The sequence below is a fragment of the Hemiscyllium ocellatum genome, chromosome 37, assembly GCF_020745735.1.
Source record: "Hemiscyllium ocellatum isolate sHemOce1 chromosome 37, sHemOce1.pat.X.cur, whole genome shotgun sequence".
Classification (NCBI taxonomy): Eukaryota; Metazoa; Chordata; class Chondrichthyes; order Orectolobiformes; family Hemiscylliidae; genus Hemiscyllium; species Hemiscyllium ocellatum.
The window spans coordinates 21,803,380-21,819,706 of NC_083437.1; the positions used below are offsets into that span (position 1 = coordinate 21,803,380).

At 41.6% G+C, this 16,327-nt stretch overlaps 1 protein-coding gene across 3 annotated transcripts in view; it reads right to left on the minus strand.

Annotated features, from left to right (window-relative positions):
- Positions 1–5,120, minus strand: part of plekhm2 (pleckstrin homology domain containing, family M (with RUN domain) member 2) — a 67,182-nt gene extending 62,062 nt beyond the window's left edge. For all 3 annotated transcript variants that reach the window (XM_060851822.1, XM_060851821.1, XM_060851820.1), the window contains exon 1: positions 4,942–5,120. In XM_060851822.1, the coding sequence (XP_060707805.1) occupies positions 4,942–5,001 (60 nt within the window). In that variant the 5' untranslated portion in view covers positions 5,002–5,120. The remainder of the gene's footprint in view (positions 1–4,941) is intronic.
- Positions 5,121–16,327: the final 11,207 nt, after the last annotated feature.

The window sequence follows — 16,327 nt, forward strand, 5'->3', positions numbered from 1 at the left end:
GGAGCACAGCACCTGCTTGGGTAATCTTGTGTTGAACATGCAGATGATGTGTCTAGCCCATCTTGGCTAATCAAGGGTAGACAGTGCCTCAAAATGTTGGAGATGTTAGCCTGGTTGAGGACACTGGTGTTAGTGCATCTTTCTTCCCAGTAGATTTGCTGGACCTTGTGCAGGCAATATCGGCAGCACTGCTCCAGTGCCTTGAGGTGTCTGCTGTAGACAATCCAAATCTTAGAGGCAATATAGGAGGGCAGAAACCACAACTCTAAACTAGGATTTTGGTGTTGTATCTGATGTTGTTGTTCTCTAACACCCTTTTCCTCAAGCAGCCAAAAGCTGCACGAGCAGACTGGAGGCGATGCTGGAACTCTTCATTAATAGCTGCTTTGGCCGTCCCATGTTTTTAGAAGTTATCAACATTCTCTAAGGCTTCCCGGTAACCTTGATGATTAGGGATTTGCTCCACAATGCCAGGTTGGTGGAGGACTTTCATCTTGCGGATGCTCAGGATGAGATCCACGCTCTCATGTGCCTTTGCAAAGGTAATGATGGTCTGGAGTACGTCCTCTTGAGATTGCACATACACAAGCATCATCTGCATACTGCAGCGCGATGACACTGGTTTGGGTGATGTTGGCTTTGGCTTGAATACTTTTCCGCTGGTTCTGTAAGTTAGCTCCACTCTAGTATGGAGCTTGTGATGGTGAGGTGAAGCACTGCAGCAAGGTAGATCGAGAACCGCATTGGGTGATGGAGCAGCCCTGTTTGACACCAGTCCAAATGGGGATTCTGTAGGTGGTGGAGCCATTGTTGTTATTATCACAACTTCCATGTTGTTGGGGAGCAGACAAAGGATGGTGACAAACTTCATGGCAACCAAAGCAGAGAAGAACACTCCACAATACTTCCTGATTGACAGTGTCAAAGGCCTTTGTAAGATCAAGGAAGCTATGTATTGGGGTAGATTCTTTTCTCTGCATTTCTCCTGTAGCTGTCGAGAGGTGAAAACCATCCTCTGCTATTTGCATTAGCAATGAGGTGTTTGCTATTTCTTTTTGGGGCTCTGTTATCAATGTAAGCACTCTTGAACGCATCCTACCGCATACTACGCACCACGAGCTCACAAACACCCCAGCTCTGTACAAAGTAGAGAATGCCATTCGCTAGGTGAAGAACAACAAAGTTTCTGGAGGAGATGGTACCCCTGCTGAGCTATTGACGAGTGGAAGCAAAGTGCTCTTGCGTTATGTCCTTATTTCCTTATCTGGAAGGAGGACAGCATCTCAGGAAAGCTCCGAGATGCCACAGTTTTAAGCATTTCAAGAAAGGGAACAAGCCCAACTGTGGTAACTAGAGGGGAATCTCCCTGCTGTTGACTGTTAGAAAGGTCATTGCCAAGTTCCTCCTCAACCTGCCTCCTCCCTGTGGCTGAGAAACTTCTCCTGGAATCACAGTGTGGCTTTCAGCCATGGTGGGTCACAACAGATATGATGTCAATAAACACAATCCATGCAATTCACTTCACACACTTTAATGTTGGACTTAAAACGCTGAAACCTAAAGGATTTACCAACTTGATTCCAAATCCTCAATCCAGAAACGATGTACCACAGAATATGAAAGTTCATCAGCTCCAACGAAGGACAAAACCATGTTGTTCAACACAGTCCAACTGACTTAACCATTAATTCCATGACTATAAACAAACAAATTCAATTTATTCTTAAAGCATGGACAATTAAATATACTCAATTAGGAAACAGAAACAGAAATAAGCCATTCAGCTCCTTGACCCAGTTTCATTAACAAGATAATGGCATAAATCAATATATCTACCTTTGGTCCACAGCTCTTAAAATTTTATGAAGCAAAGGTATTATCTCAGACTTAAAATTAACAATTGATTCTGCATCCACTGCCACTGATAGAAGTGAGTTCTAAATCTCTACCATCCTGTATAAATGCTTCCTGACATCTCATCTGAATTGTCTGGCCCTAATTCTCAGATTATACCCATAAATTTTAGAATTCACAACCAGTGGAAAAGGTTTATCTTTATTTACCCTTTCTTTTCCTCTTAATATCTTCAAGACATCAATTAGATCACCCCTTGACCTTCCGAATTCTAGAGAAGTAAACAACCTAAGCAGAAATGTGACATAGATAACACCTGGGTGAACTTCTATTAAATATTATTTTAAAAGAACTCACAATTAACTTCATCAATATATTATTGGATCTGCTCACTCTAAGTGAGATCCTCTTCCGCATCATATAACAATTGCTGCTTCGTTGTTGTGGTTCTGTTCGCCGAGCTGGAAGTTTTTGTTGCAAACGTTTCGTCCCCTGGCTAGGCGACATCATCAGTGCTTTGGAACTTCCTGCGAAGCGCTTCTTTGATGTTTCTTCCGGTATTTATAATGGTCTGTCCTTGCCGCTTCCGGTTGTCAGTTTCAGCTGTCCGCTGTAGTGGTTGGTATATTGGGTCCAGGTCGATGTGTTTGTTTATGGAGTTTGTGGATGAATGCCATGCCTCTAGGAATTCCCTGGCTGTTTTCTGTCTGGCTTGCCCTATGATAGTAGTGTTGTCCCAGTCGAATTCATGTTGCTTGTTGTCTGCGTGTGTGGCTACATTGTATACTACATTAGTTTTGCTCATGTATATACCTATACAAGGTATTCGCCAAAAACGGATACCCGTGCAACTTCATCAACAAATGCCTAAGAGAAAGACCACGGAACGAGGACATGCCACAACCAAAAGGACTAGCCACACTACCATACATCAGGAGCGTTTCAGAACTGACAGCCAGACTACCGCGACCCTTAGGACTCATAACGGCACACAAACCAACAGCCACGCTCAGACAACAACTTACTAGAACGAAGGACCCGATACCCAACATGAGCAAAACTAATGTAGTATACAAAATACCATGCAAGGACTGCACAAAACACTATATAAGACAAACAGGAAGACAGCTAACAATCCGCATACATGAACATCAACTAGCCACGAAACGACACGACCAGCTATCCCTAGTAGCCACACATGCAGACAACAAGCAACATGAATTTGACTGGGACAACACTACTATCATAGGGCAAGCCAGACAGAAAACAGCCAGGGAATTCCTAGAGGCATGGCATTCATCCACAAACTCCATCAACAAACACATCGACCTGGACCCAATATACCAACCACTACAGCGGACAGCTGAAACTGACACCCGGAAGCGGCAAGGACAGACCACTATAAATACCGGAAGAAACATCAAAGAAGCGCTTCGCAGGAAGCTCCAAAGCACTGATGATGTTGCCTAGCCAGGGGACGAAACGTTTGCAACAAAAACTTCCAGCTCGGCGAACAGAACCACAGCGACGAGCACCCGAGGTACAAATCTTCGCACAAACTTTGAATTGCTGCTTCATTTTGCTAGTTATAGTGTGGCAGAATGATCAACACCTATGTGTATTTGTACACGGTGCAAGTATTTAAATATGTTCAGTTACTACATATTATAGCAAATGCGAATGGATTAACACTAATTTAATCCAAATATTAATTCTGGAATAAGCATTTCTATGAAATGTTCTCTTCTTTGCTAAAATACATTGGCTTTGGACAATACACTGAAGAACTGTACAATGTTGAAATTGGTAACTGAATTTTCTAGTTTGAATAGACAGAATACCATTCAATTACAAAGAATATGGATCTCTGTATCTAGCCTATCCAGTGTCTGACTTAACATGTTTGATGCTGACAATTGGTGACCGGAATAGAAAGTCTTCCAATCTCCAGTCTCAACATTCCTTTCAAAAATTTACCAAATTTAGACCAGTCATGTGAAAGCATGATTGAAATTACCTTGTTGTCCAGTAACCTCAACCTTCACTTTAAGAGGTGTCAAACATGACAGACAATAAGGTGCAATTCAGCATGATGACAATGATCCACACAGAACATATTTCCTACCGTATCTAGCTGATGAATATGTGACATGATCTTTCTGCCTAAATATATGGCTAATAAACCATGTGAGAGTTTACTAAAGCAGTGGCCCACACATTATAAACTTTGTGCTAAATCAATTTTAAAACAAAAGTCCAAATTAAATTGTATTGTTAAATGTATGTTCTGAGCAAGGTTCACTTGACCCAAAGTATTAATTCTGATTTCTCTGCACAGATGCTGCCAGACCTGCTGAGTTTCTAGCAATTTCTGCCTTTTGCTTCTGGTTTACAGCATCAGTGTTTCTTTAAGGTTTCATTTAATAAGTTTACAAAGTGTGAAGTATTAAGCAAACGGGTTCATTGTAATGACTGATGACATGACATGAGGATCCACATCCTATACTTCATAACAAGCCATGGCTGTGATGAACGATTGATCCATTGATCTAAAACATCTAATATTTGATAACCAGCGCCTTTGCAATTTACTTTAATGGAAATAGCTAGGGTTATTTGCCAAAGGCTGGTGCCTGTGATAAACACGGACAATATCTAAGTGGTGGGGAATGCATACATGGTAAGATTTTGATCAAGGGAGTTTCTTTTTGTTGAAAGGTTACGAATCTACGACAAAGCATTTGAAAAGAAAAGGCAGCGTTTTCGTGGTTACTGCAGCCAAGTGAGAAACAGGTCAGGGCCATTCAGCTCACCAAGCCAATGTGATTGCTCAACCCTGGAGCCTTTCCTCCACCAAAAGGAGAATGCAGCTGTCAACAAAGGACATCGGGCTGTAGTTTGCTTTGTAAACGGGCAGGATGGTACAATGCGATCCTAAAAACACTGGAGTGCTCCATAATTAAAATGGAAGGCAGTCTGTTGCCTGGCTGTGTGCACCGCCCTGTCTGAGGCGCTGGTGCCCGGCGACCGAATGGGTCGGCAGCAGGAAACCCGCCGGTAAAGGTGCTGCTCGCGCCAGCCTCTCACCTGCTTCACCGACAGCGAGATGTTCTCCAGGATCCGGTCCTTCACTTTCAGGGTTTCCATCCTCGCGGCCTCAGCATCCTCGCCGCCAATGACCAGCCCAAGCCCCGGGGCTCGCCGCTGACGCCCGGCTCTCTGCTCTCACCGGTTAGGGTGCGCACGCGCGCACTCCCGCCTCAACCCGTGACCACACGCTCGCCCCCGCGCACCCGACTAACAAAAACGCCGATTGCGCATGCGCATCCCTACTGGGCTGGCAGGCCGGTGGAGAGGGGTGTGTCCCTCGCCGTGGGTGGGCCGAGGGGCGGGTCTTCGGGTGCCCGTCGACCTCAAGGGGCGGGGTTCCTTTTGCCGTCTGACCTCCAACGTAGAAGGCTTCAACGGATCTGCACCCTCAAGGGGCGGGGTTAGAGCTGGGCAACGCCCTCAAGGGGCGGGGCTCGCTTTCACCCTGCGCATTCTAAACGGAGTTCTGAAGCTGCAGCTCTGGCCGTATTATGAATGGGGAGAGAGAAACATCAGCCCCTGTAAAACACCAGGTGGTGTCATTGAGCTTTTGAAATACAAGATCCCACTGTATGAATAAAACACGGATTTGAGTTAATCTGAGTTTCCAATTTTTATGTGGAAATAGCAGGGAAATGGAATGAATTGGAGTGCCTTGCAGTATTTGAAGGAGCAACTAAGGACAGAATACATTCTGTCCTCATTGTGGGCAGGTCCCTACTAATAACTGGCTCAGTGCCTCCCGTAGGTGGCCATTCTCTGTGGGTGGGCTTCAGCAAGTTACAAAACTGGACCTCAATTCAAACATCTTCCAACTGGGATCACCACGTCCTGGTCAGCTGCAGGAACCCGAGCTCATATTGCCCCCTTTAATTCTGGGTGAGAGCAGTTACAGCAGCTGCAATGGCTCTACTTACTCTCACATCCAACTCCTTCTACAATTCCACTACCAAACGGCAATCACAAGATTGTTCAACCTCCCCCTCACTAATCACCTACTGAAAGAGGTAAGAGACCCCTATAACCAAACTTTTACATCTAGTACAGAATGGGCGAGCTACCACTTTTGCTTAGATTCCCTACATGTCTCACCAAGCTGATCTACATCCAATATTTCAGAATATAATGCCATGGTTATAACAACTTATCTTCTGGATAGCTGCAGCAGCCTGGTCCACCATTTGATTAATTTACTTGTTTTGTGGTGTTTTTGAAAGCTGAACTGCAGCAGAATGGCAGTGAGCAAGTATCACGGTCTACTGAAGCCAAGGAAGGACGTACAGTTTGGCAATGAAATTCATCTCTCAATGTTTTCTAGAAGTCATTTGGAGTTTCACAAGCTCTTTGAATGATGGATCACTGTTTAAAATAAGGGTTGCCCATTTATCACAGAGAAGGAAACTTTTCTTTCTTGTGTTGGGTGATGAGTCTTTGGCCCTCACCTCCTGGAAAGGTGGTGGAGGCAAAACCTTTGAATACTTTTATATCATGGTTAGATAGATACTTGCTAAGCAAAGGGTAAAGGAAATGTTACTGGGGTTAGATGGGAATGTGGAGTAATGAGATCAACCATGATCTTATTGAATAGTGGAAGAGGTTCAGACATCTCCAAGTGACTGGGGTTGACAGGGGAGATTAGGTGAGGTGGGGTGGAGTCATACAGCACAGAAACAAACCCTTCAGTCCAACTCATTCATGCCAATCAAGTTTCCCAAACCAAACCAGTTCCACTGGCCTCCATTTGACCCATATCCCTCTAAACATTTATTAATGTACCTATCCAAATGTTCTTTAAATGTTGTAACTGTATCTGCATCCACCACTTCCTCTGGCAGTTCATTTCATATACTAACCACCCTGTGAGAAAAAGTTGCCCTTCAGATCACTTATATCCTTCTCCTCTTACCTTAAAAACTTATGTCTCTTAGTTTAGAACTCCTCCACCTCAAAGATCTTTACTATTCATGTTATCTATATCCCTCATGATTTTATAAAACTTTTTAAGGTCACCCCTCAACCTCCTACACCACAGTGAAAAAGGTCCCAACTCATCCAGCCTCTCCTTAAAATCCAAACTCTGCTATACTAGCAACATCCTGGTAAATCTTTTTTGCACCTTCTGATTTAATACTTTTCCTATAGTAGGGCAACCAGACTGTACACAGTAATCCAAAAGTGGCCTCACTAACATTATGTACAACCTCAACATGTCACCCCCAACTCCTATAGTCAATGGTCTGAGTAACAAAGGAAAGCATGCTAAATACCTTAACCACCCCATCTACCTGTAATGCAATTTTCAGACAACTACATATCCGAACCCATAGGTCTCTGTTTGACAACACTACTCAGGGCCCTACCATTAACTGTAAATCCTGCCCTTGTTTGTTTTACCAAAATGCAATACCCTTACATTTATCCAAATTATACTCCATCTGCTAATCCTCAGCCCATTGGACCAATTGATCAAGATCTCTTTGTAATCTTAGATAACCTTTTTCACTCAACTGTTACACCAATTTTGATGTCATCTGCACAACTAACCATCCCTCCTAAAAAGCTCTCATTCAAATCATTTATATAAACAACAAATAAAAGTGGGTCCAATACCAATCCCTGTGGAACATTCTTGGTCTCAGACCATCAGTCTAAAAAACAACCCGCGGAGCCAAAAAATGCAATGGTATAGGTCCTGTCACATAATGTAGTCTTTGCTGCTGCTTATTGGGATGGAGAAGTTGTTGCTGTCCAAATTCTGCAATAGTGGCCATGGGTGAGAGGGTCTGAAGTGTTACTGGAGAACTGGAGTTGGAAGGCCCAAAGTATTAGTGTCTGTTCATGAGATCAGGCATTCTAACCAATATGTGGGAAAACAGAACCAAAGAGGTTCACAGTGAGGGTCAGTTAAAGCCTATGAAGATGACTAATAAGGGAAACTTGGGAAGGGGAGAGGACAAATAGTGGGTTACTTATCAGAAATGATAAGAACATGGCTAAAAATGACAAACTGATTGCCAAAGCAAAACAGTAGCTCAAGTTACATCTGTTGGCCATAACAGAGCAGGGATGGGAGATGATGGCAAGACCAGAAACACCAAAAGAGCAGACAAGTTAGAAAGAAACAACTTGCATTTATATACCGCCTTTCACAACTTCAGAACATCTGAAAGCACTTTAAAACCGATTGAATAGTTTAGAAGCATTCATTGTTAGAATGCAGGAAGAGTAACAGATAATGTGCATGCAGCAACATCTCACAGGCAGCACTAAATAGTAACCAGATTATTTATGGTGATAGCAAATTAAAATACTGTAGAGGCTGGAAACCTGAAATAAAACCAAAGAAATGATGGAAATACTTTGCAGACCTGGCATCACCTGTGAAGAGGAGCAGAGTTAAGATTTCAGAAAAATGACTATTTGTCTGAACATATTTTATTTCTGGCAATTCTGGTGACTGGATTAAATTTAGCTGAGGACTGCTGTGGACCTGGAGTCAAAATTGTATTGGAGATCTTTTACATCCACCTAACAATTGAGTTAATATCACAGATTGACACCACATCCAAAAAAAAAATCACAGTACAGACTCTCAATATTTTGCATTGGAGTATCAGCTTAGATTAACTACTCAACTCTCTGCATTGGAGTTTGACCTAGAGGTAAGAATCAAAAACCAATGCATAGAAACATAGCAAATACAGGCAGGAGTAGGCCATTTAGCCCATCAAACCTTTTCCACTGTTCAATATGATCATGGCCAATCCTCTATCTCAATATCATATTTCTATTTTCTTTCTAGAGCCTTTGATGCCTTAAGGATCTCTAAATCCATAAATTTAAATTAGAACACCCAGTAATGGACTAGTGATAATCTTTATGTCTTCAAGGTAAGGCTTGGAAACCCAAGGTGCAATTGTAGGCAGCCTAACCATTGAAAATTCAGTACAGTTGACACAGTGTATTCTATCCAGCTTTGCCCTTCAAATCAGAGAATAGTTACAGAACAGAAGAAGGAGTTCATTCTACCTTAATGTCCTTCCCATCTCTCTGAACAGCAACTCAGCTAATCCCACTCACCTAACCTTTCCTTATAGACCATAAAAGATTTCACATCATTTAATTGCCCAATTAGTTTTTTGAAAGTTTTGATTGAAGATATCTTCACCACACACACAGTCTAACCACCCCTACATTAAAAATGTTTTTTTTTTCCCCCTCACATGATCTTTTGTGTCAGTCATTTCAATGATTCATAAAGGCAAACTAAACTTCCTCAACTCTGATATCTATATTTTCTCTCATTTTGTACCTAAAGAATTTTTGTAACCTACTGAAATAAGGAAAACAGTCATTTTAATTAAGAAATATCTTACTATGGTATCATCCTTCCACAAGGCTACAAGAAAGACAAGGTCATGTGAGGCTACATCACTTCCTGTGTTGATATATACAGTGTCCAATTAGCATTAGCAACTTAACATTTCTTTATCTTGTTATTTTTGTATTAGATGGTGATATTATTAGAGAAGCAAGGATTTGTTATCCATCATTAATTTCCCTTGAACTGAGTGGCTTGCTAAATTTCAGAGGGCAATTAAGAATCAAAGCTGTGGACCTGGAGTCACATATAGAACATGTATTAGGACCTGAAAGGATTAACTGACATCATGAAATAGGCTGCACTTATCAGCATATAAAGGACTTCCTGGGAGGGGCTAACTGGTTTAACTTCTGATTATGTGTTTGTTGTCAATACTGTGTGTAAATGTATGAGCATTAGTAACGATGCAGTGGAGTTTACACTGAAGATGAGCCTGATAGAGGAACAGGGATGTCTTGCTGCAATTGTACAGGCCCTTGGTAACACATATCTAGAGTACTGTGTAGTATTTTGTTCTCATTCTCTGGGAAATGATGTTCTGCTTATAGAGGAAGTGCAACAAAGGTTAGCCAGGCTGATTCCTGGAATGGAAGGACTGATGTAGCAAGAGATTGAATTGATTGGAACTATATTTGTTGGAGTTTAAAAGAAGAGTGAGGATCTCCAAAATCTGTAAAATTCTAATAGAACTAGACAGGGTAACTGCCAGAAGGATATTTTCAATGATGGAGAGTCCAGAACACAATATAAAGATATGGGGTAGTCCACTTAGGACTATGATAAGGAGAATTGTTTTTACCCAGACAGTAGTAAGCGTGCAAAATTCTCTGTGGTTAGGGCAAAACAGTGTGTTTTTAAGAAGGTAGAGGGATCAAAGGGTATGGAGAGAAGGCTTAAACTGGAAGCTGAGTTAAATGATCAGCCATGATCATATTGAATGGGTTGAATAGCCTACTCCTCCTATATTTCTATGTTTCACAAGCAATCGTATATTTTGGATGAAATGTAGCTACCTATTAAATATAATAAGCTCAATTATGAAGATTAATTAAGTTTATATACTGTCTAAGATGCCATGTGGGCATCCTTACCCCATGATATCAGTAACTTAGACCAGGACTAGCAAGAAAAATCAATGGTAGTATCTTATATCTGACATTATAGCATGGGAGTGGTGAGAAGGACTGGCTAATTATAAAACAATAGGACTCATGGGATCTGAAATTATAATAGGCTAGACCAGACAAGGATAGAAGATTCCCTTCTCTAGGGACACTAGCCATTTTATTATTTAGGATATGTGGGCCATCTGCATGGGCTGTCCCGAGTTGCCCTTGAGAAGGTGATGGTGAGCTGCCTTATTGAACTGCTGCAGTTCATTCAGTGTCAATAAACCAACAGTACAATGAGGGGAAAAAAATTCCAAGATTTTACCCAGTGACATGAAGGAATGGGGATATATTTCCAAGTCAGGATGGTGTGTGCATAAATACTATGAATGAACCAGCTCAAACATGTTATGGCATACCTCTTGAGCAGTTGGGTCTTGAACTTCCAGGTCAGAGGTAGGGCCATTACCACTGCTGAACCTTCACTGGTGAATGAATATAGTAATCTAGATGGATTGTTCCAGTAATCAGTGATAATTGTCATGGCAATCAGTGAAAATAGCTTTTAGTTCCAGATTTATTGAATTAAATCTCTCGGCTCTGGTTGGATTTGTACCTGTCATTAAAGCATGGAATACTTGTCTGATGATATTACTACCATGCCACCAGCTTCCCCCTGATGTCATTTGATAAATCATCTTTGTGTTATCTCCAGGTCCCCATCACCCTTCCCAAAAATGTGTTGCCCAAAGTCAGACAATCCTTGAGCTGTGGTCCAGATAGAGTTCTATAAAGGTTCAGTGTACCTTTTCTGCTTGGGTCTGAACCTCCCTGCGATTGGAAAAACTAGACTATTTATATTTGTAGATAGGTTTGCTAACAAAGAATGATCTCCAATTACAGTCACAAACATACAGGAAACAAACTATACTCAACACAACCTGTGCATGCATTCAAACTTCTACCCAGCCATTATTTGTATAGTACACTCGCAAGAACCTGGACTAGATCAGGATTCACGGGCAATACTGATAAAAGGGAATCTGGACTTCCTGGAACTCTGATTCCAATGAATGAATTTCCTTTGACTAGACTCAAGGGTTTTGTTTCCAGCTGACTCAAGTAGCAAATGATATTGTAGCGGACTGAAGTTGGCTGACCCTCGTTTTCCAAGGCAGATAGTTGCAGTTAAGAAACATAATCACTCCCTTGTCCCATTGCACTGAAGGAGTTCCTTTCACTGCCTCACATTGAACGTTTGGAGAGACTCTTTCAAAGCTTTATATTTAGCTGAGTGCTGTTTGGCATGTTCACTATTAAATTGATATCCCTACATGGAATGAATTGATCAGATAACAATGTCCCATGGAACATTGCAGTTATTCCAGAATGGTCACTGACCCTAGGAAATGAGCACGATATTGATCCAGAAATATCTCGGTTGATAGCACAATGCAGGAAAACATCACAGTGTCAGGTACGGGGGTTATTGTCGAATGAGGGGCATTATTCATAGAATTCCTACAGCGTGGAAACAGGCCAACAGGAACCAGACAGTCTGAAGAGAATTCCACCCAGACCCACCCCTCTATCCTATCCCTATAACCCACCTAGCCTGTACATTTCCCAAGGCTAACCCACTAGCCTGTATACCTTTGGACTGTAGGAGGAAACCAGCGCAGACACAGAGAATGTGTAAACTTCACACAGATGGTTGCCTTTGGATGGAATCGAAGCTGGGTTCCAGGCGCTGTGAGGCAGCAGTACTAACCACTATGCTACCCTCACAGAATTGTTGGAAGAGTCAGTCAGCATTGGGATTAGGTTAGGGCTATACCTCCAGCTAAAATGAGAGATATAGTCATGGGTTTGAGTTAATCAAATCCATGACTATAGGGTTTTTTTGATGAATCTGGTGGGAGCAGGGGATACTGGATCTAATAAAGTTGTAGTTGTTGGTTAAGCTAATTTTGGACTAGAATGATTGGAAGTTGTGGGCTGGAATCAATGACTGTTGGTTTGCTAGTAGGAGCTAGTTCTAGTTGCTTGTCATGTTTTGTAGGGTTAGTGTGACTGATTAGGAGTGGGCTATTCTGCTTCTAACAGGCTTGCTTCTCCGTTTGTTGTCAGTTTCTTCCTCCTTGGTGAACTCAACTACACCAGCAACCATCCGAACACACACAAACAAAGCTGTATCAGAACACTATTCCAACGAGCCACTACACACTGCAGTACAGATGACGTATTCAAGACTACTGAGACCCTTCGGAATCCTAGTAGCACACAAACCCACCAACACTCTCAAACAAAAACTAACAAACTTAAAAGACCCAGTACAACCCATGGACAAAACCAACATCATCTATAAAATTCCATGCAAGGACTGCCACAAACACTATGTAGGACAAACAGGAAGAAAGTTAGCCACCAGGATACATGAACACCAGCTAGCCATACCCCCTCTCCCTCATAGCCATACACACGAATGAAAAAAAACCACCATTCCAACTGGGACAGCACATCTATCCTGGGACAAGCTAAGCAAAGACATGCCGGAGAATTCCTAGAGGCCTGGCACTCCAACCACAATGCCATAAACAAGCACATAGATCTCAATGCCATCTATCAACCCCTCAGAAAACGAACAGGAAATGACATCACCACAACCCCCAGGAACCCCATCCAGGAGAAAGATATAAATAGAAAGCAGGAGACAACAGCTTCACTTCACTTGGAGGTCGTCACTGATGATGTCACCTAGCCAGGTAATGAAATGTCTGGATATCAAACCTGTAGCTCAGTGAGCAAACCTACACCCTAAACCTATTGTAACCTTAATTGCATTCAATAAGACCATAAGACCTTAAGACATAGAAGTGGAAGTACGGCAATTTGGCCCATTGAGTCCACTCCACCATTCAATCATGGCTGATGGGCATTTCAATGTCACTTATCCGCACTCTCCCCGTATCCTTTAATTCCTGGCGAGATTAAGAATTTATCAATCTCTGCCCTGAAGTCATTTAATGTCCCGGCCTCCACTGCGCTCCATGGCAATGAATTCCACAGGCCCACCACTCTCTGGCTGAAGAAATGTCTCCACATTTCCGTTTTGAATGACCCCCCTCTAATTCTAAGGCTGTGCCCATGGGTCCTAGTATCCCCACCTGACAGAAACAACTTCCCAGCGTCTACCTTGCTAAGCCATGCATTATTTTGAAAGTTTCTATTAGATCTCCCCTCAACCTTCTAAACTCTAATGAATACAATCCCAGGATCCTCAGCCATTCATGGTATGTTAGGCCTACCATTCCAGGGATCATCCGTGTGAACGCTCCAGAGTTAGTATGTCCTTCCTGAGGTGTGGGGCCCAAAATTGGACACATATTCTAAATGGGGCCTAACCAGAGCTTTATAAAGTCTCAGAAGTAGATTGCTGCTTTTACATTCCAACCCTCTTAAGATAAGTGACAACTACATTTGCTTTCTTAACCATGGACTCAACCTGCAAGTCAACCTTTAGAGAATCCTGGACTAGCATTCCCAGATCCCTTTGTACTTTGGCTTTAGGAATTTTCTCACTGTTTAGAAAATAGACAGATGACAGTGACAGATCCTAGACAAAAAAAAATGCAAAGAACTGTGGATGCTAAAAATCAGAAACAGAAACAAAATTTGCTGGAAAAGATCAGCAGATCCGGCAGCACCTATGGAGAGAAAACAGACTTAACGTTTTGAGTCAATTTGACCCTTTTTCAGACCCTTTTGAAGAAGGGTCACTGAACCTGAAATATTAAATCTGCTTTCTCTCCACAGTTGGACCCTGCTTGGGTAAAGAATTTCAAAAATACACAAACTTTTGACTGAAGGGCTTTCTCCTTATCTCAGTCTTAAATGATCACCCTGAGGCTGTATGCTCCTGATCTAGATTCTCCAATTAGAGGAAACAATCTCTCAAAATCTCTGTCACGGCCTTCAGAATCTTGCATATTGTTGGTGCTAGCTTAGGCTGCTTACTTAGAGATAGCACAGAGATTATTAGTTAGAGTTCATGAGAGTGGTCTACTTGGTTAGAGGGTTACATTAATTGATGTCAGTCAGTATTACTTAAAAGCCTAGGATAGTTGGTTAGCGATGGGGTTAGGTGTTGCTATGAAATTGTACCTTTTACTTAGTTAAAGAGAACAGAATTTCAACAACAGCATTAAACAGTATTGAGTAAATCCCAACTCCTTACAGTGCATCACACATTCTTTCACATATTTTAACACATCCATTTGTTCCCTTGGAGCTTCTCTGATTTAGGTTATTCCAATTCATTACGTAGGCCTGAACATGATGATCAACTCATCTAACTGGCGTCTGGATAGTCAGTGGTGTTTATATTGTTGTATAACGTGTTACTAAGCAACTATATAAACTTGTCAGGAATAGACATGGAGCCTGACCTTCTAATAACACGATAGCCCAGCTGTTGGGAGTTATAGCAATGTATTTATAATACCAAAAGTTTGGTAGCTGTGATCTTAATTTTCTTTATGTCAGCCTGGCTCTGGAGTAAATAATAGTTACAGTCCATCGAGGAGATAACATCAATTACCAGAAGTGAGTTAGGTCTAATAATTCACTATGAATATTTCACAAAGCCTGTGCATGCACATTGACCTAATAAATTATAAAGACTCACCAGTGCTCAGTTAATGAATGCACTCCTTAGGGTGACATTGGGATATAAAGGTAAATTCAGTACTCCCAGCAAGGAGATCAAGCCTCCAACTTGTTCTGCCTTTAAGTACTGGGGGCATTGAACGTATTCATGCAAGACCAGGAAGTTTCCTTCGACCTCTCAGTTTAAAGCACCAAAACATTGGTCTCTACTGGATTGCATCTAATTCTAGATGCTGCAGTTTTGGGAAGTTATGAAGGCATGAGAGCTAAAGCAGAAAAAAATAGTAAGAATGTTTCTGAGGATGAGGACATTAAGCTATGGGGGTAGATTGGAGAAGTTGTGACTATTTCCTTCAAAGACGAGAAGACTGAGTGGAGATTGGATAGAGGCATTCAGAATCATGAAGGGTTTGGACAAAATAAATCGGGATAAACTATTCTCACTTATAAAGGGATCACGAACAAGAAAGCACAGATTTAAGATAATTGGCAAAAGAAACAATGACCAACACGTAGAAAGTGGAATGAAAGGTATACAATTTATGTATATTAATCTCATTTCTTGAATTAGGGTTTCAAAATAAAAGCAGATGCACGTCGGTTGTTTCTGTAAAATGTTTTTTATAGAAAAGAGGTCAGAAAATGCATCCAGAGTAGTGATCTAACTTTAATAATTGTAGAAAAGCAGGTTACTATAGACCCCTGTGGTGTTAATGGAAAGATGTATATACAGTTTGGTTTATGACAGGTGTCATAAACACTTAAGCTTTGTTTTCAATGCAGACAATTCTAGGATTGAATTTTTTTTATTATTCAGTTCAGAAACTGCCAGAGTTGAGTTCATAAGTAAGTTTAATTTATATCCTAGAATGATCAAGGGCAGTTCAGGGTATTGATTACTTCAGCAGAAGACTGTCCAAATCAGAAGGGTTTAGTTATAAGTCTGCAGTTTCATGGAAATTAGAAAGTTTAGGCTGTCAGATTTGTGAAAACTTGATGTTGGCAGACTTTACAGTAACATCTACTCATTACTTCTGACAATGAATGTCTCCAAAAAGAGGTAGTCTAACCATCACTCTTTGGCATTCATGAAGTTACCATCACTCAATCCCTTGATGGCCACTTCTTGGGGGTTGCCACTGATGAGAAACTGAAGTGGACAAGCCATACAAATACTGTGGCTGCAAGATCATGTCAGAGGCTAGGAATATTATAGCAAGTA